The sequence below is a fragment of the Schistocerca serialis genome, chromosome 2, assembly GCF_023864345.2.
Source record: "Schistocerca serialis cubense isolate TAMUIC-IGC-003099 chromosome 2, iqSchSeri2.2, whole genome shotgun sequence".
NCBI classification, from domain to species: domain Eukaryota; kingdom Metazoa; phylum Arthropoda; class Insecta; order Orthoptera; family Acrididae; genus Schistocerca; species Schistocerca serialis.
Window position 1 is genome coordinate 894,720,898 of NC_064639.1, and position 27,367 is coordinate 894,748,264.

The 27,367-nt window shown below is 46.3% G+C and overlaps 1 protein-coding gene across 1 annotated transcript in view; it reads right to left on the reverse strand.

The window, feature by feature from the left end:
• The window catches only part of LOC126456504 (uncharacterized), a 152,474-nt gene that overhangs the window by 58,327 nt on the left and 66,780 nt on the right, over positions 1 to 27,367 (reverse strand). The window contains exon 5 of the mRNA XM_050092253.1: positions 387 to 477. Coding sequence (XP_049948210.1) covers positions 387 to 477 — 91 coding nt within the window. The remainder of the gene's footprint in view (positions 1 to 386; positions 478 to 27,367) is intronic.

A 27,367-nucleotide genomic window follows, 5' to 3' on the forward strand; every position in this document is an offset into this window, starting at 1 on the left:
GGGTTGATGATCAGTAAGTCATGTTATGACCTACACGCTCTGCCGATCTAACCTCAAGCGACATTCTTTGTTTGACATCATGTGAAAGATTCAGTGTTTACGCCTCCCCAACCAAAAAACCTACCAGAACTGTCGGCTCGCATCAAGAGTGCTCTTGAATAGACTGATAAGGACATACTGCGCCGAACGTGGGAAGAACATGTTTATTGGTCGATTTGATATCTGCAGAATCAGTAGAGGAGGGGGGGGGGGAGGGCGACACATATAAGGGAACACTTGTAATACGTACAAAAAAGGGGGATATTATTCGGTTCTCTCACTTTGTTATGGACAATATCTCGCATTTCTCCATGAGTCTTGGCGTAGCGTTCTCTTTTGTTACTCACCATGAGGCTGCAACCTGCGACATTTCCGGGCTGAGCATGGGGTAGGGGTACTGGCCGGTGGAGAACGGGTACATGGGCGGCCGCGTCAGGCCTGCAACAAAACACAGCACACGCGCTGGGTCAGCATCAGCCATCAGCAGACTGCCGCTCACCGCCGCCGCCACGGCTACGAAGCGTCCCCAACATTTGCTGCAGCAACTCCAGAACACGTACATAACAAGGCAAAGCTCTAGGAGAAGTCTTCTCGCTGCTCGCAGTCTGCCATCTTTCTTAAACACAACAACTATATTGCTACGTCTTAATAACAACGTCCGAGCGCTCTTCAAACGTGAGATGTGGTTCTAGCGAAAAATTTGAACGACGCGTGTGGACTTGCGGGCCTGGGCCTTTCAATTTCCGGAAGAACCAGGGGCCCCCGTAGCGTCGCACGAAATCACCCTCGCGGCCGCGGCCACAATCCACTCAGTCTTGATCACCTGCGGCGTACGAAACGAAATATCTGGACGTACTGTTCGAAGGATTTAATTGGAAATGTTTATTGGCGGACCCACATAAATTCTCTCATTGCTACATACCTCAAATCAGTATGAAGCAATATCCTCCCCCCCTACAGCCACCCCTGATTCTTTTAAATAATGGAGCGGCACGTATAAAACACTACAAACGGCTGATTACTTTGCAAATGAGTTAATGTGTTGAATATTTGACGCTAGGCAAGTAAGCAAGGAAAAGTTTAGAGAAGGCTTGCGATTATGTTTAAAGTGCTCTCATTATGAAACACTGGATGAATTTATACTGCATAATTTGCGCTCCGTTTTAAGCAAACGCTAGTTTTCCACGCCTCTCAATGTTTGTGACGTCATGTCTCCTGAACTACGCATCGTACAATTTTGCAGTTTCACTCAGTGGTACATGTGAGTAGTATCAGCAAAATGTGTTGCGAACGCAATCAGTAAAAACAGTTTTTTTGGAGGGATGGGGAGGGGGTGGGGGGGGACGTGGGTCAGCGAGAGAAAGTTTCGTAAAAGTTTGAATTTATGTGTAAAGTTTGTTCGAAGTCACGAAGTGCTCTCATTCTCAAATATTGAATTAATATAGTCTGGATAATTTGCACGCCTTGTGTTACGATGCATCGAGAGATGCACTCAGTTCCTAACTGTAATACTGGTCTTACTATGTTAAGCGTTTAACACGAGATTACACATTTTAATGAGTAGGTTATGACAGCATTTTAAATATTTCAATTCGGTCAATAATTACATGAAATACAGTAAAACTTTTTTTTTCTGGAAGCCGTTAGACAGACAATGAAATTCACTGGCACGAATTAAACCTAGCCAATTCCGTCACCGCCTCCAGCTAGCTAATGGCACCACGCTCTACTCTGCGGCCTCTCTTTTCACCGAAGAAGCCCACTCACTAATTCGCAAAACTCGCCGAGAAAAACAAGAAAGTGCCCAAACAGAATTCCACGCCCGCGCAAGGGAACGCACTTCCGAAAGGTTTGTAAGTTTTCTGGCCCAAAAAGTAACTTCGTTGGTCAGGAAAGATCACCAACTCCACACTTCCGAAATGTTAACACTTCAGACCACAAAATCCGTTTGAGGGCTCACGATATCCCACCTCAACTCCACGAGTGCTGCAGGCCGACTGCTCGATTTCGCGAGCTCCAAACCCCACCATCAAATTATTTAACACGTAGGCCTTTCAGCCAGTGAGAATCAGGAACAGAACGTAAGCATTCACATTGGCCATTTCCTGCTTCTGCTTACAGTGCTGCCTTATGGCAGGACTTTAATTACTTTTCCTGGAACAGTTGTTGGAAACATCGGCCATAGTGTGAAAAGTACTTGCCTTTAAAATCAACCCAGTCGGCTCTGAACACCATCCATTTAGGAGGATTATGGAAAGCCTCGTCCTCAGCTCTAAGCCGAAGGTCTACTTCTCCCAGAACCGACCTTGTCGTAGACAGTGGCGCAAATAAATGTCCAAATGCAGTCCCAGAAATGAGACATAACGCAGTATGCCACCAAATGCTATTCGTACATGCAGAAATGATCATTACACTTCATCATAAAAAACTGTACAGCCGTTGAGTTAAGCAACAAACTAACCCAGACTACGAAATTCCTATCGCAAGGTGGTATAACTTTGTAGGCAACATTATCGCTCGACCTAATCTGCATCTAGAATCAAACTAATATTTATACTGTTCTGCACACCATGTTTTGTAAAACCATCTTGCAATATGACAAATTGTTACGTTAACAGAGCGAGGAGGCGCAGTAGCTACTGACAAGGGAACCTCCCCATCGCACCCCCCTCAGATTTAGTTATAAGTTGGCACAGTGGATAGGCCTTGATAAACTGAACACAGATGAATTGAGAAAACAGGAAGAAGTTGTGTGTAACTGTGAAAAAATAAGCAAAATATACAAACTGAGTAGTTCATGGGCGACATAGGCAACATCATGGACACTGCCGTGGTCTCGTGGTAGCGTGAGCAGCTGCAGAAGGAGAGGTCCTTGGTTCAAGTCTTCCCTCGAGTGAAAATTTTACTTTCTTTATTTTTGCATAGTTATTATCTGTCCGTTCGTTCATTGACGTCTCTGTTCACTGTAATAAGTTTAGTGTCTGTGTTTTGCGACCGCATCGCAAAACCGTGCGATTAGTAGACGAAAGGACGTGCCTCTCCAATGGGAACCGACAAGATTTGATCGCAAGGTCATAGGTCAACCGATTCCTCCACAGGAAAACACATCTGATATATTCTATACGACACTGGTGACGGGATGTGCGTCACATGACAGGAATATGTTGTCGACCCACCTAACTTGTACACTTGGCGAATGGGTAAAAAGATTCTTCTACCTTGCCCGATTTAGGTTTACTTGTGAATGTGATAATCACTCCCAAAAAGTGATGAAAACATAAGAGTTTGTCACATAAACTGAAAATAAAAAATTAAACTTTTCACTCGATGGAAGATTTGAACGAAGGACCTTTCGTTCCGCAGCTAGTCACGTTACCACGAGACCACGGCGCTCCTGCGTTTCCTGTGTCCTTGATGTTGCCTATCTTGCCATGAACTACTCAGTTTGTATATTTTGCTTATTTTTTCACAGTTCCACACAACTTCTTCCTGTTTTCTCAATTGATCTGTGTTCAGTTTATCAAGGCCTATCCACTGTGCCAACTTATAACTAAATCTGAGGGGGGTGCGATGGGGAGGTTCCCTTGTGAGAGACCGGAAACACATTAGGGGAAGGAGGGGGGGGGGGGGCGTATACGATTTTAAATCGCGGTGGGGTAGTCACGATGTAGATGTTTTCTTGTGGTTCTCCTACAGAATTATTTAAATTAGTTGGCTAATGGCAATGCTACCGCCAGTAATATACCAGTGGGAACCTGGCACTGACGGCTTCCGCTGTGTTGTCAAGCCGGCATCGCAAAGCATTGTGCCTGCCATATGACTTCGACTTTTTACTTCGCTGTAGAGAGTGGAGCGCTGCGATACATGCAGTGAGGCAGGCTATTACGTCTCTTCAGGCGAACATTGTGATGATCCGTACGTTGAAACCAATATAAGGTTTGGCGTTTTATGCCATGTCGTTCAAACTTTGTCCTGGCCCGTAACCAGGCCACGTTGTACTGCTTGAATATCCGTCTCGCAGGCGAAAGTAAGGGAAGAACTCATGGCATCCTATGCACTCAGGGTTAATAAGTACTGCGATATTCAAACTGACCTTGACGGTGAGGACGGCTTTGCTTTTAAAGGCTGCACTAGGTTCCCCTTGTAATTAACGCATGAACAATGGTATTATTGCAAGTACTGAAACAAAATTATTAATCGGAATATATTAAAACATTCTGCGTGGCAGCAGGAGAAGAAGAGGTGGTACAGAGTAAACTCTTCCGCTGATACACGGTAACAAAAGTACGCGATACTGGAGAGCCTATTTCGGCCAACCGGCTCTTGCTTGAGAGTATTCACGTCTGAGACGCGATCATTTGGACGCCGTCCCTGCCGCCTGCCAGTATATAAATTTAATCACCGTGAAACCGGGCGGGGCTGCGGAAGGGAGGCAGGGCCACGTGGTGATTCACAGCGGGGAATTCCGGCTGGAGTGCTCTGCCGGTGAAGAGGGCGCACTCTGAATAAAGCACGCATATGCAGCCAAAGACACACCCACCCTCCTCATTACCCGAACTTCGTCGGCAGACGGAACAGATTGGAAGGGACAGTGAACTGTAATGGCTGCAGACATAACACCACTGACCGACCATTTGCGGAATTTCGGGGTCGGGGATTTTCTCTGCCTCGTAATGACTGGGTGTTGTGTGATGTCCTTAGGTTAGTTAGGTTTAAGTAGTTCTAAGTTCTAGGGGACTGATGACCATAGATGTTTGTCCCATAGTGCTCAGAGCCATTTTCGACCATTTGCTCACCAGAGGCATGCCCGAACCCATGTGTACATCGCGGAAAATCACTGCGACGGTTTTTTCATTTCAGTAAAGCGCCGGGCGCTACACATACACACGGTGTGCAAATGAAATGCATTTGCTGCGCCGTAACTAACTGCACGCGTAATGAGGCTCCAAACGAGATTGAAAAATCGGGTCAAGTTTAGAAATTCTATGTTAACGCGAATGAACCTTTAAAATACGTTTTTAGCAGAGTACACCATTATCCCGACAATTGTACTGGCTATATATGAGCGTATATTGTTCAATACTATTCCACAGTAATCGGAGTTCACATTAAAAAAATCATATAACATTTCTGCATGTAATGAAATTATCCGTAACAAGGGCGGTAAAAGTGTACAAATTGTTTTTCAGCAGATATCCAACAGTAGTCCCTTTTTGCGAGAGAACGGGTGCTGGTCATGCTAAAAAAACTATAGGCTGTTCTGCTATATCAAACGTTCAAAATCTCAACTATATCATTTTTTCTTAGCGAAACTGGACAGACACACAAAGCCTCTCACCACGAAAGAAAAGATTAGCATAACGTAGAACCAATGCACAGATATAACGTTTATATTCCATGTTGCATCCAAAACCGCCTGAGTGCCTTTATGTGAGACACGCAACTTATACATGGGCTATTGAGCGAGGTGGCGCAGTGGTTAGCACACTGGAAACGCATCCGGAAGGACGACGGTTCAAACCAGCGTCCGGCCATCCTGGTTAATGTTTTCCGTGATTTCCTCAAATCGCTTCAGGCAAATCCCGGGATGGTTCCTTTGAAAGGGCACGGCCGATTTCCTTCCCCATCCTTCCCTAATCCGACGGGACCGGTGATCTCGCTGTTTGGTCCCCACCTCGAAATCAACCAACCAGCCATAAACGGACAACGGAATCAAACAATGAATTATAAGTTCATATGTGTTACAGGATTACTTACGAAAATTAGCGGTAAAACCGCGGACACATGTAAGAGCTTATCTTAGGAACTTTTGAGAATAGAGACGCATTTAATTATTGTAGATCTAACGACGAATGCAATCGATCGGCGCTACAAATGGGAGCTTAATGGTTCAGTAACAAAGAAACCGAGCCTACTGTGGAATCACATTATTAGCACTCCTACACATGCACAGAGGGTAAACGAGAAGGTATTAGGAACTGAGAGCCGGCCGCGGTGGTCTAGCGGTTCTAGGCGCGCAGTCCGGAACCGCGCGACTGCTACGGTCGCAGGTTCGAATCCTGCCTCGGGCATGGATGTGTGTGATGTCCTTAGGTTGGTTAGGTTTAAGTAGTTCTAAGTTCTAGGGGACTGATGACCACAGATGTTAAGTCCCATAGTGCTCAGAGCCATTTGAACCATTTGAACCATTAGGAACTGAGAGCGAAACATCACGTTAAACTGTCTGCTTCAAGATAGATTATTCTGCGGAAATCATCCTTTTTTATTGGCTCTGCTACGTGATGAAGTGGAGGTGGAGAGAACAAGGCATAAGAATGAAGCAAGCCGTATTTTGTGACGACTGCTACTACGGACTTCCAATAACTAAGTCGGGGGAGCGATACGAGCAACGTGCACAAAAATCAGTGTAGTATGTGAATACATCAAAGCGTCGCAGGGGTGCTTTTCTGGAAATAGCTTGGACAGTTTCTTTCCCTTGCATCAAACGATGTATCAAATGAGTAACTGTAGAGAATCGATGACTTACTACAATGTCCTGCTTGTGATAATGGGATAAGGAACTAAGTAGCAAGACTGACTGGAGTACCTACACAACATAATACTGTTGAAAGTCAGCTCGGAGTCGTCAGATATAACGTTTCCACACGAGTGAAACTACAAATAAGGATAGACTTCGCAGCAAGTCACTAGATCTTAATGTTCATATTTATGGCGCTTTGCGAATAATGCGTTACTCCACCGCCGAGTGATAGTTTCCCCAACAGTGTCACCCGATGGTCAATCAAAATGTCCTAAAACGCGTCGCGATTAATTGTGCTGAAATCTAGTAACTGGTCACGGTGTAGGTAATTCGCAGTTCCAACAAAAACTTATAGTTTCCAGATTAAATACGAATATGTGGAGTCAAACGTGTCTGTAAGACAGGACGGTGAAACTCGGGTTTAGCGCGAAACGCCACCATTCACCGCGATTAAAACTCCTCGAACGAAAGTGATTGGAAACCAGTCCCACCTGGAACACAACGGCGCAACACAGCGCAGCGATGTGCATATCAGCCGCCAACACTCTGGGAAATGCGGCGAGGGCACAGATCGGCGCTGGCGCTGCCTTGTCCCCGGCGCGCAGCGCGTGTCTGTGACGGTGCGGCGGCAGGGCGGAGGCCGCACACAGCGCCAGCGGCCAGCCACACAGTTGCAGAACAAACACGAGTCCACCGCATCATTAGGAGGCGCGCCGCCTGGATTATTAATGCGGCCGCAGCGACCGCCGCCGCCGCACGCACGCACACGCACACACACACACACACACACACACACACACACACACGAGCACGCACGCGCGCACGCACAGGGGGGCAGCGCCTGCTGCCGGCTGCAAGGCCTCAAGTGTGTCCCCCGCGAGGCACTCAATGCGCCGCGCCGTGTAATAATGTGACGGTCACGTGGCCGCGGTCGTTCGCCGTGGTGACAATGGCTGATCGATAGGCCAGCTGAGCCGGCATTCTTCCGGCTTAACGAGCCCGTCTCCGCCCGCTCCTAATCACTCGGCGGCTGGCCGCCCTCTCGCACACTGACGAATATTTTAAACCCGCCGGCTTCCACCAAAAGACTGGCGCCCCGCGCTGGCAACGACAAGTGGCCGACGTGCAACTGCGGAGCACAAAGAGAGAGAACGCAGCAACATGAAGTCGTGAGAACACACAGCTCCAGAAGTACGGCTGCAATGTACTTAGCTCCAGTTACACGCCGTGAAATGAACGTACTGGTGAGGCGCCCCAAGCACTAAACTGTAGTCAACTCGACAAGTTAGGGGCGCGTCACTGGCGTAAATTGGTGGACGCCACAGTAATGTCGAACTATAAAAAGAATTATCTTCCAGAGTTCCGTGAACAATATCGGAAAAGCTGAGTTTGGCAGCAAATCGGTGCTACCATAACACCCCTTCCCCTTCTTGTCTCTGTTTCTCAAATATTATTCGTCCACCATACAAGCGCTAGCGGCACGCTTTCTTTTCATACATATCCGTTGTGTATGCTTGAGCAGCACTCATGTGCGGAAGAAGGAAAGTTAACTGGCTCTGAGCACTATGGGACTTAACATCTGAGGTCATCAGTCCCATAGACTTAGAACTACTTAAACCTAACTAACCTAAGGACATCACACACATCCATACCCGAGGCAGGATTCGAACCTGCGACCGTAGCGGTCGCGCGGTTCCAGACTGAAGCGCCTAGAACTGCTCGGTCACAGCGGCCGGCGGAAAGTTAAGTAACTTGTTCGCTACGTGTAAACTGCTCCACAGAGGCAGACCCGATCCGGTAAACGAAAGAAACCACGTTCATTTCTGCCCTGCTCTATGAAAGAAGTATTGTGCATTCACCAGAAAACTGTTTTACGATCCCGCAAAAAATCACGAAAGACTCGACTCTTGTTTCTGAACAGCTCGTATTTGAGACGTTAGTGTCTTTCTAAAGGTAGTACCCAGCTATTTATGCAATACAGGAAGTTTCAATATTCCAAGGAACTTTAGTTTCCCACAAATTTGACTCTGTTCCTCTTTTCTTTCTAACTGCACGAACATCTTCGTGTCTGGAAATCTGCTGCAGTTCTACACCCACTACTCTCAATACAGCTTGCCCACTTTCTAATTAGTGTCTTCTCTAGCCTTTCCTATCAAACTGCTTCAAAACTTATCTCACCAACCTGTCCAATAGTTTCTTCAGACCTAATTTTCTTTCACTATTCAAACATTCCTTTATTTATTCTTTTATACAGGATGCTCTGACCAACCTGTCCAATAGTCTGTTCAGACTGTTCTGTTCTAATTTTCTATCACTATTTAGTCTCTTATACAGGGTGTCCCAGAGGGAATGGACAATATTCAGGGATATACATAAACACTCATTTCAAGCAAGTAACACCATATGGACATAAGACACATTTAATGTACATTTAATTCTGGGCTACTGACGTGCACATATGTGTTACCCACCCTTCTGACTTTTTATTCCAGCCCAACCTACCTCGCTACTTTTGACCTCTTTCTTCGGAAGGTCTTTCTACCACTAAACTAGCCCGCTGAATGTGCAGATCTCCATGATGTGTTGTGAGCGAAGTAGTGCGACTGAGCGTGTCAGAGAGAAGTACCAGTTAACAGTGTTTCTATATGCGCTCGCTAAGTGCCACATACCTACGCTAATAATGAATGGCCTATGCAGATATGGTGTATGTCACGGTCAGCAACGACATGCCAAACTGCACGCGAGCACGAGATGTGGGCTGCGTACGTGCTTCGTTCGGTACTTCTCGGAAGTACTCGGTACAACGCGACATTTCATCTGATACTGCGATGCGGCATTTTTCGGTCGGCAAGAGATTCCTCACAAGGGAACCTCCCCATCGCACCCCCCTCAGATTTAGTTATAAGTTGGCACAGTGGATAGGCCTTGAAAAACTGAACACAGATCAATCGAGAAAACAGGGAGAAGTTGCGTGGAACTATGAAAAAAATAAGCAAAATATGCAAACTGAGTAGTCCATGTGCAAGATAGGCAGCATCAAGGAGCATGCAAGACCAGGAGCGTCGTGGTCCCCTGGTTAGCGTGAGGAGCTGCGGAACAAGAGGTCCTGGGTTCAAGTCTCCCTCGAGTTAAAAGTTTAATTTTTTATTTTCAGACAATTATTATCTGTCCGTCCGATGCGAGGTAACTGCGCCGTAGTATGGGGACGTTGTATGAAAACGTTAAAAACATATGTTTTGACAGAGCACAGGGAAAACTGTGCGACTGTGAAACTGTTGCATTCATTTGTTGCACTTTATGTGACAAACACTTATGTTTTCATCACTTTTTTGGGAGTGATTATCACATCCACAAGAAAACCTAAATCGGGCAAGGCAGAAGAATTTTTTACCCATTCGCCAAGTGTACAAGTTAGGTGGGTCGACAACATATTCCTGTCATGTGACGCACATGCCGTCACCAGTGTCGTATAGAATATATCAGACGTGTTTTCCTGTGGAGGAATCGGTTGACCTATGACCTTGCGATCAAATGTTTTCGGTTCCCATTGGAGAGACAGGTCCTTTCGTCTACTAATCGCACGGTTTTGCGGTGCGTCGCAAAAAACAGACACTAAACTTATTACAGTGAACAGAGACGTCAATGAACGAACGGACAGATCATAATTTTGCGAAAATAAAGAAATTAGATTTTTCACTCGAGGAAAGACTTGAACCAAGGACCTCTCGTTCCGCAGCTCCTTACGTTAACCACGGGAGCACGACGCTCCTGAGCACACGTCCTCATTGATGTTGCATATCATGCACATGGACTACTCAGTTTGTATATTTTGCTTATTTTTTTCATAGTTCCACACAATTTCTTCCTGTTTTCTCGATTGATCTGTGTTCAGTTTATCAAGGCCTATCCACTGGGTCAACTTATAACTAAATCTGAGAGGGGTGCGATGGGGAGGTTCCCTTGTCAGTTCGGCAGAATCGTGGCGTCAACAGTGTTACCCTGTTTAACTGAAATAGAAAACTTGCAGGTATACTAAGGGCAGGCAATTAGGAGAAATAAAAAAAATCTGGAGGCAATGAAGAGAGATGTTTGGGCCATATTCTTCCATAAGACCTCTAGTGATGATAAGCCATGTCATGGATTGTGTCCAGCAGGAGAAAATTCGTGGTGCAAATACAATAGGGCTCAGGCAACATGAGAATCTTATTCTCACCAGCATTCTCTTCCTGCTCCTGTTATTACAGCAATTACACCTGTTTTGAGAGACTTGGCTCATCCTGACCTTCTAAGGAAATGTCTGGATGAGCAGACACAGAACCAAAATGAATGTTTCAACAGCATAATTTGGAACCGCCTTCCTAAAACTGTATTTGTAGGCATGCATACAATGAAACTAGGAGTTCATGATGCTGTTATTACATTCAATTGTGGTAATATTGGGAAGTGGTGGGTACTGAAAAAGCTGGGAATTAATCCTGGTGAAAATATGATCACCGGGCTGCAACAATGCGGTAAAATGATAGCCGATGCAGACAGGTCTGCATCTAATATGGCCAAGAAAGCAAGACAAACATCCAGATAGGTGAAAAATAAGCTGGAAGAGCTGCTAGAGGCCAAAGAAGGGCCATCATATGCAGCAGGACAGTTTTAATTAACTGTAAGTAACAAATTCCAAAAGTTTTTTCTTTAAAGTCAATTTCCTGCAAACTAAAATTTTCAGTACATATGCCCCATTATATCAGAAACTATTATAAATGAATGAAATTTTCAGAGACTCTGCATAACATAAAAAGCCACCTCTGGTACTACACTCATTAATATTCCCCATTAGGAAGTTCACAAAAAAATATTTTCTGCAGAAAAAACTTAATATTTTTTGTTAATAAATTTAAACAAGTATTTCTTAAAAACTATAAAATGGATGCAGTAGATTTTAGTACAGTTGACTATTAGCATAGTGTAACATACAGTAAAAATATTAAGGTCCTGCACCAAATAGTTTTTTTCAGAAACAGGTCAAATGGCTCAAATGGCTCTGAGCACTATGGGACTTAACTTCTGAGGTCATCAGTCCCCTAGAACTTAGAACTACTTAAATCTAACTAACCTAAGGACATCACACACATCCATGCCCTAGGCAGGATTCGAACCTGCGACCGTGGTGGTCGCAGGTCCAGAATGTAGCGCCTAGAACCGCTCGGCCACTCTGGCCGGCAATAGGTCAAATACTTGCCTTAATTAACATGGGTTAGATAGGCAGGGTGTGGTCCCCGTAAGGCATGCGCGCTACAGCGCTGCTCAAGTGGCGAATTCTTGGCTGTCTGTGACATGTTTACAGTTTCTATGATGGCACTGCCCCTGTTGTTGTCAAAGAATACCACAGGTCCTTTCCGACAGCTCGAATTCCTGTTCGAAAAAAAAGTGGAAGTTCCCATGTTACTTCTGAATGTGTAGTTTAGCAAGCTGTACAGGAACAACGAAACATCGTTGAAATGGTGCAGTGTACTACTAGTACACAACGATTTTCTGCACGTATCAACGTCCCATGAACACATGCTGAAATCTTGTACCCATTTCACATACAGCGTGTCCACAATCTTCACATTGGCAACAATGCCACAGGACTTGAAATTCTGTTACTGGTTAAATAACAATCGTCGTTTGCTTCCAGTAATACTATTCACTGATGAAGCTACATTTATACGGAATGGAATCAACAACACATCCAACAATCTTCGATGTCGTAGGAAATCCACATGCTACGGCAGAAACCATTTTCAAAATTCGGTTTTCAATCAATGTTTGGTGCGAATGACGGGTCAACATCACTTGCGTTTTTGGAAAAATCGTTTGTTGAACACCTTGAGGACGTTCCTTTGGTCATGCAGAAAGCATTGTACTTAGAGCACGACGAAGGCCCTCCAGATTTTAACAGACGTGTAAGTGAACATCTCAACCGCACTTACCCTAACTGCTGGATTGGTCTAGGCAGTAGAATTAACTCGCCACCAAGATCGCCAGGCCTTATACCAGACTGAGGTGTGCTAATGAAAGGTGAATACGCGAGATGAATTGCTTGGTCGCATCATGAACGCCGCTGCCCTTATTAGGGAACGTTCAGAGGCAACAATGTTCTCCCAAGAGTGAACAAATTTATTGAAGTTGACGATGGGATTTTCGGACATTTTTTGTGAACGGTAAAACAGCTGCAATAAGATGTATACGATAATGCTTAAGAGTGAAAGTGTTAAAAATGCTTAATTTTCAACTGATACTTTGTAGAAAGCATGTTATAATGTTTACTAACTGTTACACATTGTATACCTGACATTGTACTGAACAACACTATAAATAAGAATATTGATTAAAGGTGTTCTATCTCGGAAACCATTCGCCACAGGGCTTACGCTGATATGAAGTTTTTTGCTTCGAATGTTCGTTCTTGTCATATTCCCGACTACTGGCCATTCGTCTTAGGACACCCTATACTTCCATAGTCGGCGGAGCGTAGGGCAGGCGTGGTACGATGAGTAGCCTAAACGTATGACAAAATAAGGTGTGAAATCAGCCACCGACGGACAAGGACAACTTTATTGTAATCCGGAGAAAGATGTAACTATCGGCACTGAGGCTTAGAAGGGCAGTTTTTCTGAAAAGGCACATTGTACAAGCAGTCTGCATGCAAAATTCTATGGAAGTGTATTGCTGCGAACAGGTATCATCATCAACAAAGTTCCAATTACTGAGTATAACACGGTATTTACTTCAGAAGAAGGAATTAAGGGAGATGAGGGTTTAAGGTCGTGAGGTACGACTTGCAATGGAGCAGCTAGCTGTAGAACTGGACACTGTTGTAGCAGACGTTTGTTGAAAGCGATCTTTCTGCAAAATGTTGATTTTTTTTACTATGACGCACTAATAAAACGTTTATTTTCCGCTTCTTGACTCCGATGGGTATATATGTAGAACAACTTGGTTTGTCTTTCAGTAGCCGGCCGAAGTGGCCGTGCGGTTAAAGGTGCTGCAGTCTGGAACCGCAAGACCGCTACGGTCGCAGGTTCGAATCCTGCCTCGGGCATGGATGTTTGTGATGTCCTTAGGTTAGTTAGGTTTAACTAGTTCTAAGTTCTAGGGGACTAATGACCTCAGCAGTTGAGTCCCATAGTGCTCAGAGCCATTTGAACCATTTTTGTCTTTCAGTATCGTGCCTTGTTCACCGTGCTTCCACACGTTCAGTCGGCAGCATTCTTCAGAATCGTGACAGTGTTGTCAAGGGGCTCAACGGAAGTAAATGTCGTCTACTTGTCTGGAGGCTCTGGACGTTGGCAAAATGTCTCACGAAAGGGCTTTAATACGGAGCACAAGTTCTGTTTGGGAAAATATGGGAAAACACAGATTTGGACGGCCGCGCGAGTATCTGAACCTCCGTCCTCCCGAATGCGAGTCCAGCGCGACAGCTCCCTCGCTCGCTCGGGCAGCTGGGCAGAGAAAGGCGCAGGCGGCGGCGGGGGCACATTCACACCGGCGCGGCCAACTAATCAGAGCCCCTCGCGGAGCCGGCTAAAAATACCGGCCGCGGCCATTCACAGCCGCCCGCCGCCTGCTAGCTGCGCGGAGAATTAAAAAGGAGCAGCGCGCCTGAAAGGACTCCAGTTGTCGCCGCCGCACCTCGGCTCCTCGAGCGGCCGTCGCCGTCGCATCCCGCCTCATTTTAATTACCGTGCAGGCGCGCGGACGGCGCAGAAAAAGAAATGTAATCAAACGCCGCCGCAGCAGCAGCCGCCTGTAGTGTCGGCACGCGTCCGCGTGGCTGCCCCGCCTGCTGCCGAGTAATAATGTCCTGGCGAAGCGGCCTTAAAAGAGAATGCGCCTCCACGCAGCGGACGTAAATCGAGGTCACCCATTGAGACGCGCGCGATTCTCGTTTTTCATAAAAAAAAGGGAGAGAAAAAAAGAGAAAGAAAGGGACAAGAAAAGGATGGAAGGGTTGGAGATGCAGAATGGACTCGGCACATTTGGGCTGTACCGCGGCGTCAGCAGTTAATCTGCAAAAGACCACCGCCCAGTACCTTCGCCCTGGACTAACTACTCTGCGATTCTTTTTGTTTGCCAGTTGCCGCTACGCAGCTCGGAAATAATGGCACGTTGAAGGACTCATCCTTATTTTGCAGCCCTTTCTACCTGTCGACAGCGCGGTTTTGTAAAGAAGGCGGCGCTGTGTCGTACTTAGAAAATCTAATTATCTGCGGCTGAATGTGGCAGACTACGGAAGAGGACTTGCAATTTAGAACCGGAATTCTGCGGCGTTTTGGGATTTCTGGAGCTCAGTGCCACATGGCATTTTGACTACGTCACACTTCTCGGTTGGGCGGAGAGGAACACAACCCAAGTTCTGCCAAAATTTATGCTGTGGTGTCCTTCATTCCTTCTTATTATTAGGCATGCAGTTAATACGACAGTTAACTGCCACTAGTCATGTTAGGCTTCTGTCACAACAGGAAACTTTCACTCCTTCAGATACCTCCAAGAAATTGGTGCCATCACGCCCATTTGCCGCGTTTGTTTCGGCTGGACAGCAGAAAACAGCTGACACCTATGCAAGCGAGATAGTGGAGTGTGTTTAAGCCACTCTCTCGCGATATCCTTTCTTCCCCACCCACATATTATTTCTTCCAGGAGTGCAAATCCTGCGAAGAATGCAGGAGAGCTTCTGTAAAGTTAGGGTGCTGGAGAATTAACGGCGAGTCGTGCTCATTGGACATTAGAACTGACAACCAAGTTCCGGGTTACACTGCCGTTCCGGAAATATGCTAGGAAGTCTTAAAACAGGGCACACGTTGCTACGAAGTAAAAAAATACATTCTGCAAGTTATATCTAGTTTATAAAACAAACTAAACGAAGAGGCTGACTGCGACGGAATCTGCGTGGGCAAACAGCCCGGATTCTATCGCAAAAGTACTTAAACTCGACTCTCGAAAGAGGTTTAGCAAACCAGCACGCGTCAGAGGTAGATCTAGGAAGCAGCGCCATAAGAATATTTTATTAAGTGTCGATCCGGTGAAGGGCGTCGCAAAGTGACGGAATAACTATTTTTACAGTAACTTCGAGTGCTTTCTTTACGCTTTCGGCGGCCGCACAGCGTTAAACGAACGAATGAAATGGAGAACTTGCCACCTCGGACAGTCGATACTGTGTAACTTGCGCATCGTATACAAGTATCTTAAAAACCGTACTTGCTGATTTTGATGACATACAATCAAATGCGATAGCGAGCACTGACTGAGAAGATATTGAAGTATTTTCTGTTACGAAGACATAAATACTGAAGAGGCACATTTTAGAGACGTCACTTACAACTACCACGTAACAAGACAAGTTGCGGTGCCGTTAACCAACGAGGGAAAGGGGCTGATGGCTCACCACAATTCAGCGTCTTCTGGCTGACAAATGAGTATGACCTCACCAAACATAACGTGGGGCGCCGAGGCGGTAAAATAGTCACGTTTGCAAGGAGAAAGTCCAAAATTAAGAAAATTTAGCTTCGTAAAGCGCGACTGGGATACAACGTCCCGTCAACGACGTAGTCAATGGGGACGTTCGGATTGGGAAGGATGTGGAACGAAAGCCTTCGTCATCTGAGTAACGCTATTTATGGAAACCAAACAAAGCTCAAATGTAAATGACAGAAATCAGTAACATGGTGGGTTCCTGCGGCGTAAGATATCGCGTTTCGTGTCATGTCTGCCGCTACCAACGCTGCCCTAGCCGAATGGTTTGGAAGGGGAAATTTACGGAGCGTCGAGAGTGCTGGAGACAAAACGAGGCCGAAAGTTCTTGGTTGGAAATAGTTGCTAATATTTCTCGAGTAAAGAAAATAGAGCATTTTATTTTATTTATTTATTTCTTGGTCGCTCCGTATCTCGGCTTCGGTGGCAATCGAACCGTTCACACTCCACGCTCTAGTGGACTAAATAAGCAAATTTCAATCCAACTGTGGGTCGCAGCAGATAAGATATCGAGCTCGCGGTGGAAACTCTCCGTATTTAAATCTCCGCACGTTAGCCCCATACAGATTTCATACTGCTTCCCTAGCGACTGCCACGACCAATTCATTCCCTACTGGTGTGCAATCGAGCTAATACCCGCCCCCTGCAGACCTCGCAGTGGACAAAGAAAGGAAGCCCCGCACGTATCGGGAGAGGCGGTCATTACGCAGGGAGAGCCGCCGGCCGCGGCCTTAGAATCGACCGGCCGCTGCATTCCCCGGGAGCAGCGGCGGCGGCGGATCGTTACACTCCCGGTAGCCGGCCGCGGCCGGTCCAGCGTCACGTGGACAGCTGCTCTAACAATGCGGGCTCAAAGGGCCGCTGCAATCTGCATCCCCAATGAAGCGCCGCGCCACCGCCTTCCCTACCCTAGCCTGGCCGTCCCTTCCCTTCCCTTCCGTACCCTACGCGTCACCTGAGCACCGGCTGCCCTCCCGTGCAGCATCCGGTTACTGCACTGCTGGGCCCCCATCTCTGTCTCCGACAAATATCGCAGAGTAAAGGATGGGGACATCTCTCCAATATCTTACACACTCAACGCCAAAAACAACGTTAAGCACCTCGAAGGAGACGTGGAAGTGAAATCACACTCAGCGCATTGCGGTTTCGTTACGAGTTCTAAAATACAGAAAGTATCAAAAAGAATCAGTCGATATGGCACGTCTATATTTCTGAAACTAATAAACATAAACAATGAATTTTGTTTTTTGATGAATGGCAAACTCGAAAAGTTATTTTTCCATACCTTCTTAAAGGTGTTCAATATGCCATGTACGGCGTATGTCAATGCGGTATTCAAACTGTTCCAGCACTGCAGTGGGCATGTCTTGAGTTACAGCTTCCACAGCTGCTGTTATGTGATGTTTTAGTTCATTCATTGTTGTTGGTAACGGAGGCACATAAACAAACAGAGTCTTTTACAAACCCCCACAAGAAATAATCACATACAGTCAGGTGACCGTGGAGGCCAGTAACGTAAGGCTGAATCATTTGGTCCAGTACGAACGATCCATCGTTCAGCAATCCTCTGATTTAAAATTAACGCACTTCCAGATGCCAGTGCGGCGGCGCCCCATCCTGTTCGTAAATGAAGTCGTTCGAATCAGTCGCCAACTGTGGGAAAAAGAAAGTTCTCAAGCATATCGAGATATGTGCTTCCTGCAACAGTGCTCTCGGCAAAGAAAAATGGACCACACACCTTTTCCCGTGAAACTGCACAAAACACTTTAAATTTTGGAGAATCCTTCTCATGTTGTACAATCATGTGGTTGTTCTGCACCCTATGTTCTCACATTACGACGGTTCACATTTCCGTTTAAATGGAATGTTGCCTCGTCACTAAATACTAAGCGCGGAAGAAAACTGTCATCCTCCATCTTGCCAAGAACGAAATTACGGAACTCCACGCGTTGCTGTATGTCACCTTCACGAAGAGCTTGCAGTAGCTGAACTTCCTATGGTTTCATGTGAAAACGGCGATGCAACACACGCCAGACGGACATCGGGAGCATGCTGAGCTGTCGAACTGCACGGCAAACTGATTCTATGGAGTCCTTGTGGAACTGGGGGAGGCGTTCGACGTCTGTGTCAGCAACGCGGGGACGGCCCAGCGATTTGCGTTCACACAAACAACCTGTTTCTCGGAATTGTTCATGCCATCGTTTACGCTCTGTGCTGTAGGAGAATCCACACCATACCTAGCACGAAAGTCACGCTGAACAACTACTGACCCGCATGGCGCAAAACGTAGAACACAAAACGTTTTCTGTTGTCCCGATTCCAAACTCGAGAGTCAGCTCTTTCCAGCAGTACGTTGTTCTCGCACCTATCTCAAACAACATAAGCGTTACGATTTTTTTAAAAAATCGGATGGTTCTTTTTGATAAACGCTGTATATTTACACAGACACTGAAACTGACAGTTGGGGAACTCCGCTGGTTCTTCGCCACTACGATGTTACACATCGTTGGGCCTGAACGCACGTACTGACCTGACTGTGAAGGGCGTCATACAGCGGTTGTGTACTTTCTTGAAGTAAACTGAAGTACAGCTGCTGTAACTGGTCCTCGATATCCTAGATATTGACACTAGGATAAAGTTCACACACGAGCTAGTCCTGTACAAGTTCTGTTGGGGGCAGACTTGAGTCTTTTGCTGGTTAAGATGGTACATCAACATCACAGAGGCAGTTCATAGACAAACGTGTCGTGAGAACGAGAGTTGTCCTGTTGAAAGATGGTATCAGGATAGTGAGTCACGATACACATGACATGTGTAAGGATGAAGCATATCTGTGATGTACTTCCTGATTCATACGCGTGAAGTCATACGCGACGGCCATCCATACCATGACGTTAGGTGTTCCTCACCAAAACATTGGAAGAATATGCCCTCTAGCTGCGTGTCGCCTTACTCGCAGACGATGGCCGTCATACTTGGTAGTTCAGAACCGAGATTCATTTCTGAAAATCATGCGGCAAATAATTCCTAAGTGCAGCACCACTTCAAAGGTCTGTCTTGTGGTGTTAATTGCAGCATATTCATCGGATAGGGATTCAATAGCCCAACTCAGATCAATGCCGCGAGATGGGACCGTCTGTTGTAGTGTGTCCACTACTTGTGCCCGGATGGCGAGTAAAGATCTGAAGGGTTCCGATGTTCTTGGTGCACAATATAGCATTTCTTCCTTCATGTGATCAGGGCAGATCCACCAGAACCTCGACGACCGTCGATGTTTTCTTCGTAGTCCCATCAGTCCAACATTGGGATACTTTTTCAAATGGTTCAAATGGCTCTGAGCACTATGGGACTGAACATCTGTGGTCATCAGTCCCCTAGAACTTAGAACTACTTAAACCTAACTAACCTAAGGACATCACACACATCCATGCCCGAGGCAGGATTAGAACCTGCGACCGTAGTGGTCACGCGGTTCCAAACTGAAGCGCCTAGAACCGCACGGCCACTGATGAGAGTTCATTAACCGTCTGACGCAGCACACACCAATGGTAAACTCTGCCGGACCGGATTACATGGTCACGTAGTAGCAAAATTAATGTAAACATCTTCTGACAATCGTGCTGAGCGCAGCTCTGAACTCTTAACTTGCTGCCACGACGGCGATGAATATCTGCAGATGCGAAGATGCTCTCCACTGTAGACTGGAACTAGTACGAGTAATAAACCAAATAATACGTGATCTGTGGCGGTTTGTCTACACAGTAGTTTCTGACGGAATTCTTCGTGTCGTGAGACCAAGAACATTTCAGATTCGAACAAAATGTCTTCATTCATGAAACATACACTCCATGGCCATAACCCATTTGCGTCAAACTTTATCAAACTTGTGGAACCTGGTAGTGAAGACATCTTTTGGTATCAACAGGAGCACGTCTATCGATGGCTAGAAACGTGTGCGTCGGGAATCTCTTGCGTCACGAGAGAAACATAAAAGAATAAGAAGTAGTGTTCAGAAGGCAGACCCGAGTCCGGTGGATGCTGGAGGACAGCTACGAGGCACTTATGCCGTAATGAATTGTCACGCGAATTGTATCGTTGGGGCTGGGGTACTACTATGGGTAGGCCAACACGCTCCATAAACTGACCAATACTCTGATCTGGAGCAGTGTCACGTGTCATCTCTTTACGTTACGCTGACGTGCAAAGGAGACCACGCGCTATAGTAGCGGCGGCGCTCGCAAAAATGAGAAGGTTGGCCGGTATCGACAGGGTCATAATAGCAGGTGTGGCGATAATTCGGTTTGCAGTGAAGAGCCGCGCTTTCACGCGAGCACCCGCTCCACCTCCCCCTACCCCTCCCCCTGCCATGGCGGGCCGCATTAGCCAATCACGGCAGCGCCGTGTTAAGGCTGCGCTGCCCGGGGAAAAAATGGAATTAACCAGGGGACCGAGCGGCACAGGGCAGCCTGCTGAGTGCACCCCTCCCTCATTGTCTCCTCTGTCACACTACCCACGGGACAAACGAATTTCGAATACTTCTTTGTTCCTGTAGACTGGCAGCTACCCGCTGGCATCACAACTTTTTTTTTTTTTTTAATAGTTTAGCCTCTTTTCTAGTAAGCAAATCTACAATATTTCAACGTGGTAGGCGAACATTTCAGAATACCAGCAGTTTAGGATTTATCTCCGCCTTATAGTGACGTCATTAATGTCGAGGCCGAACTGGTACGGGGAAACTATATGAGAAGGAATTTCCTGTCATCTTGTAGATGAAACGTGCCTTCGTCTCATGTGATTGCGGGAATTCATCTTCATCAGGATATCTTATCCACTGCGACGTCTCTGGATGAAGTCACAGAGCCGATTCAAAATAATGCGGTACTAGGCATGAACATTTGGGATAAATTTTGGACAGTTATCGATAACTTATGTCTCTTATTTCCTTCAGATTGGCTGACTATGCTGACATTATATAACGTATTTACCATTTGGTCATTTTTGTATGGTGGGTGATGCATGAGTTCGTAGCGTATTTCCAGACGTTTAACAAACACAACACATAACGGAGACTTTAGCAATCAATAATGTATTATCTTCACTATTTACAACAGTCTGCCAACGCTACGCTAACTTTTCGATTGCGCGCCTGCAGATGTCACATGGTTTTGAGACGAAGAACTCGAAGAGCCATGTTCGAAGCGTATTTTCATCTGGAATGGAAATTCCTTGAAGGTTGTTCGATAGACGGTGGAAAAGCTGAAAATCTGAGAGCGCAAATCAGGTGAATAAGGTGGGTACGGAAGGACTTCCCAACACAACTCCTGTATAGTGTTTTCCGTCAGTCTAGCAGAATGGGGGGTGGGTGTTATCGTGGGATAGCATTACTTCAAGCTGTTTTCCTGGTAGTTTTCTTGGACTGGGTCAGCAAGACGTCTCAGTTGTTGACGATAAAACAATTCGTAGTACACAAAACCGCCGCTGTTCCACAAGATGCACGACATTGCCGTTCGTGGATGCGCGCAGGTCTTTATACGGGGTGTTTCTGCTTTGTTTGGACTCAACCTTTCCATTCCTTTCTTTATGTTAGCGTGAAGACACCATTTATTGTCATCAGCAACGACACAGGGCAGGAATGGTCGGTGTTATTCACGAGCCAACTGATGACGAACAAGCAAAGATATACGTATGTCCACTCGCTGATTTTTGTGTTTCTGACTTAGACCACATGCAGTACCCATACACTCGATTTTAGAACCTTCCCCACTGCTCGCAAATGTCGCACAACTTTGGAATCATCGTAGTTCATCACATTTCCAAGTCCTCGAGTACACTTACGTGCATCATTGTGGAGTAATGTGTTGAAACGATCATCAAACCCCGAAGGTCTTTCTCAGCGTGGAGAGTCCACTAATGTCAAAACAGTCCTCCTCAAAGCGAGAAAACCACTTTCGTGCCGTTCTCTGTCCAATCGTATTATCCCCATACAGGGCGCAAATGTTTCTGGCTGCCTCCGTTGTTGTCTCCCCTCTACTCATCTCAGACAGAAGAATTTCCGATTTCTCCGCTTGGCACCCAATTTTCTAGTAACCACAGCTCCACTTATTATCTCCAAATGCCAAAATGATAATATGTAAACTCAAATGTGTACTACAAATAAAAAGTAACAATCGATAAGTAAATCCACAGCAACCGGAATACGAACATGCAAACCAAAAACGCTACTAAGTTCTACCCACGATCTTTGTGGCATCACAACTGTTTCACACTAGCATGGAGAGGCTGGGAAGTTGTGTATTGGAGTGGTTGGGAAAGAGAGACATTAAAGCGAAGCTGAATTCAGAAGAAAGCTTTTAAAGCAGACACACTGTCTAGGTTGCACGGTTTAATTTCCACGTTCACAGCATATTCCACTTGTTGTTGCTACATAATGATTGGCTGCAATGTTCACTTTCACTATCAAAAAACTTGGGGTAGCTATATTAACCTTTTGCAGCGCGATCATTTACCAAAAAATGTGCAACATGAATCACAGACGGTAAGTATATTACGAGCAGAAATATCACGCGCAATCGTCTAAGTTCCTCAGACGACTAGTTGTAGCTAGCCTTATGGGAGTACGCGTAATTTACGGGCGATACGAAAGACAGCCAGTCTGGAGAGGAATTTCCGTGTAAACGAGCATGGACATCAGCTTGGTTTATAGACCACGTTTTTTCGGTAACATGTGAATGGGACGCTTCCTTATGTTTCCAAACCCTAAGCGTGATGAGGTTCTTTTTCTAATGACCAATGGGACTGTTAACCCTACAATGGGTTGCTATTGTGAAAGACGAGGAACTTCCAATGAGAATGACTGCGACGTATACAAATGTCAGTGAAACTGAGTCTGGGGCGCGCATTGGCTGAAAAGCAAAAATATTTAACTTTTCCTTAGCGCCATTCAGAAGAAGAAGATACAGGCAAGTCGAGCAGAGATTTCGGTAGACGTTCGTTGTGGAGCTTTCCTTGGGCATCTGACGGGACGTGGAGAAGCGATGAAAGCGAATCGGCGGTTCTAGTGGTGGATTCGAGGTCTGAGTGTTAGGAGGAAGTGTGTATCGGCAGGCCTCTGAAAGCACAAAACGTTGGTAACCATCTGAGAATGGCTACAGTCGCAAAGAATGGGTTCGTCGAGGTTGAATGAGAGTGAATAAGCTGTGTTGTTCCAGGAAACCGAAGTGTTAGGGAGGTTTTTATTCTTGTATCTACGAACACTTACTTACATACTTTCCTTCCATGAAAGAGGGTGAGGTGAGAGAGTGGAGATGGCACACCCTCTTCTATGTTCTGATTCAGTGATCGGCCACATAGAATTTTGTGGGTACAAAATCAGAGCACTACACAGTTCAAAATTATGTGGAATGCGAGTAACTGGTTAAGCTTCCCTCTCAGGGCCCTGCAAATCTGCAATATTTCAACGTAGTAAGCGAACATATCAGAATACCGGCAGAGTAGGATTTAACTCCGCCTGGTGTTGGGGTTATTTAAGAACAGGCCCTAGCTGGCAGCAAGTGGCCGTTACCTCGAAGAAGGCACAGCACAAGCACAGGATTGTATGAAATTAATCCGGGAGCATCGATTAACGCCCGCCACCCACGGCGGCATAGCACGTCGCGGAGCGAACTCACTGGTGACGCATCTAGCCTGCAGGAAGTGGATCGCGGCCGCGGACGCATCCTTCGCGACCACACGGAGGAAAGGAACCCTCCGGAGTGTCGTGGGTTTACGTGCGAGGTAAACACAGAGTCCAAAGGCTTTGGGTGACGACTTGAGGATGCAGGTCGCCAGCAGCATGGGCGGCGACCCACCTGAGGTACGGCACGTCCTGAGGCGGGGCAGGGCAGGGCAGGGGCGGAGGCCGAGACAGGCGCGGAGAGGCGGCGGTGGGCGGCGCGTGCCCGCCGCCCTGCCGCCCCGCCGGCTCGTTACGCGCCGCTTTGTGCCCTGATTGGCCTCATCAGGTGCTGGCGGCGCGTCCGGCCGTCTCCGCCCTGATCAAAAGAGTCGCGGCCACACGGACGCCCGCCAAGCACGCCCGGCAATTAACAGATAGCCCGCGCCCGCATCGACACCTTCGTTTCACACGCGCTCATTACGGCACGTCGCGTCTCTGCGTGTGTGTACGCGGGAAAGGGCAGCCGGGGACTCGCGTCCGCACTACACTGCACTGCGCTGCGCTCGCAGCCTCCGGGCACCCGCCCGTACCTCACAGGACACGCCGGAAATAGGTAACGCTTCGGAAAATTCAACCATTTTTCTCGTCACTGCGAAATAATTCGTTTATTGAAATTTCGCTGAACTTTCCCCATCCGTGATCAGACTGCGACGATTTCAAGCTTCGTTCTCTCCACCTCACACCTCCAAAACTCACTCACTCCCCCCCCCCCCCCTCTCTATCTCTCTCCCTTTCTTATTGGCTAGCAAGGTACTGCAGCACTCTAAGACAACTCTCGACGGCGTTGTTAATGAAACTAAATGAATCGATAGAAATTCATGGACCGGTACTGACTGATTCATCACCGCTGCCAACTTTTGCTAGTAGTGCGACTGCGTCTGCGAAAACGGGAGTGACACGCAGAGTTAATTATGGCTGAATCTGTATGTCTACCAGAGCCTGAAACAATCCCCTACTAGCTGAAGTCAATAGTGCCCCAAAAGGAATCAGTACCGCTCAACGGTATTCGATTTCTACCGACCTAGCTATTTCCCATTGCCCACTTCCACAAGAGTCTTACCTGAGTGCTCTTATACACTGAGCTAACAAATGTCATGGCATACATCCTAATTTGTCGGACTTCATTTCATACGGCGTAATGCAACAGCTTGACGTGGTATGGACTCAAGAAGTCGTTGAAAGTCCCTTCTATAGCCGTCCATAACTGCGAAACTGTTGGCGGTGCAGGACATGCACTCATCTGACAAGGCCACGGTTTGCCAGCGTCTAGGACCAACCGATATGGTCACGAGTCCAGGAGAGGCGCCGCAGGCGATGTCGTGCTGTTAACAAAAGCACTGGCGTCAGTCGTCTGCTGCCATAGCCCATACGGCCCAATTTCGCAGTACTGTCTTAAAGGATACGTTCGTTGTACATCCCAAACTCATTTGTGCGGTTATTTCACGCAGTGTTGCTTGTCTGCTAGCACTGACAACACTACGCAAACGCTGCTGCTTTCGGTTGTTAAATGGAGGCCGTCGGCCAATGCATTGTTCTTGGTGAGAAGGAGCGCCTGAAACTGGCATTCTCAGCACACTGGAGTGTATATCTGAATGCCGAATTCCCTAGCAGAATAAATGGCGGGACTTGTTCGACCCCCTCTCAATGGAGCGGGGGAAAATGTAGTACGGTTCTCTTACTACTCTGCGCCTGTATGTCTCTATCATTTTCTTATGATCCTAGCGCGACATAAGCTACGGAATATCTATCTTTTAATGCTCACCTCTCACTCAACAGTATTTGACGAAAAAAACGAAAAAAACAAAAACAAAAAACGGCGCATTCCTCGGATCTCCCAAATACCACACCCCCAGTGACACTTTGGAACTGATTGAACCTGTCTTACACATCTACGCTTATTATCCAAACTGGTGGCAGTAAAGAACAATCGAGTGTTACTCACTTTGTCTCACTGGTCTCGCACGCGCTCTCTCTTGCAACTGTACTACATTTTCAGAGATGGTTTCCAATAAATTTCAACCACTCATTTTTCCACTCAAGTAATGCATTTCGTACGTTGGTTCCACTTCAGATGCCTTCGTGTTTATTAGATGTAGCAGAGTTTAACAGTTGATCACTAATTCTGTCCTCAGAATATATTACCTCTTTAACTCTTTAGCATGCATAAAAAGTTTTAAATGCTGATGCGACCGACGGATGCTGACTCTTGTTATTCGATGGAAACAGGCTATGTGCCACAACTGAGATTCATAATTTCCTTGCCTTTATTTGCTTAATCATCTACAAAAGCACTATCATCATTCGAAGATAAGTGGAGATACTGCCAACGTTGTTGAGAAAAAGGGTTGAATCAGTTAGGCAATTCATCACCAACAACACGCCTTTCTTCTTACGAACAAATTACTTCGAATTTTCAAATGAAAAATTTCAAGTACAGAATTCTAGTGTTGTCTCTTTAAGGGAAAAAGCTTAGCTTCTCCTGCATCTCGAGGTATCTTAAAGTTCTGTGTTTACCTAAATCCACATAGAAGTCACATCAGCATTAGAATAAATAAGATCTTATTAAATTACTTGTATCGTTCAGCGTTCTGTTTGTATTTCTGTCCACTTTGCTGTTTTACTGTTCAGGACGCTGTGTGTTCTATTAGATGATAGCAACTAGCAGGTCGTCACTTGGAAATTGGATAATTAATTACTGCATTTCTCTTGTAATAATTTTTTACCAACTTTCAATAAACAGCACACATTGCACTGCTCTGGCCGTCAGCAAGCAGATCTGGTTCACTGCAGAATACTGGGCAGTGGGTTTTGAAAGTATAGCAATTATGGAAATAGAAAACGTTAAGTGTTAATGGTCTGAAAGGTAGCGATGCCTTGCGTACAGGGTCGAGGCAGAACACCGGTAGCCTACTGACGAGATGACGCAGTGGTCAGCACACCGGACTCGCATTCTGAAGGACGACAGTTGAAATCCCCGTCCGGCTAGCTCGTTTTCCGTAATTTCCCTAAATCGACCCAGGCAAATGCTGCGACGGATCCTTCGAAAAGGGCACAGCCGACTTCCTTCCTCGTCCTTTCGTAATCCGAGCTTGAACTCCGTCTCTAATGACCTCGCTGTCGACGGGACGTAATGTTGCTTCCTGGAGAATAAAACTGCTGTGAAACAGACAGACACATAAACTAGCTCTGCCACGAGACATCCCTCAAACGATGCCAGTAAGGAGGGCGGCATGAATAAAAGTACTGCATCACTGATAGAACTACAATGTTTATTTTAACAAAAAGACATAGTTATCTTAGAGTCCTGAGAAATGGAAACAAGGTACCGTGTATACTCTCGACTCTACCTTAGAAAACAATGTGGATTAAGCGAAACCATCCACTATAACATTCCCATTTAAATCAGATTAGGTGACATACGACACACTCTTACCTACTTCGCGATAAAACAAAACGAACTGCCCTTCGTTGACTTTTGCGAAGTCGTCTGTCAATCCTACCTGGTAAGGGTGTCATATCGTGCCATACGCTAGAAGAAGAGAAACAAGGGTAAGTGTACGCAACTTTGTTTTCGTTCATGTGACTAT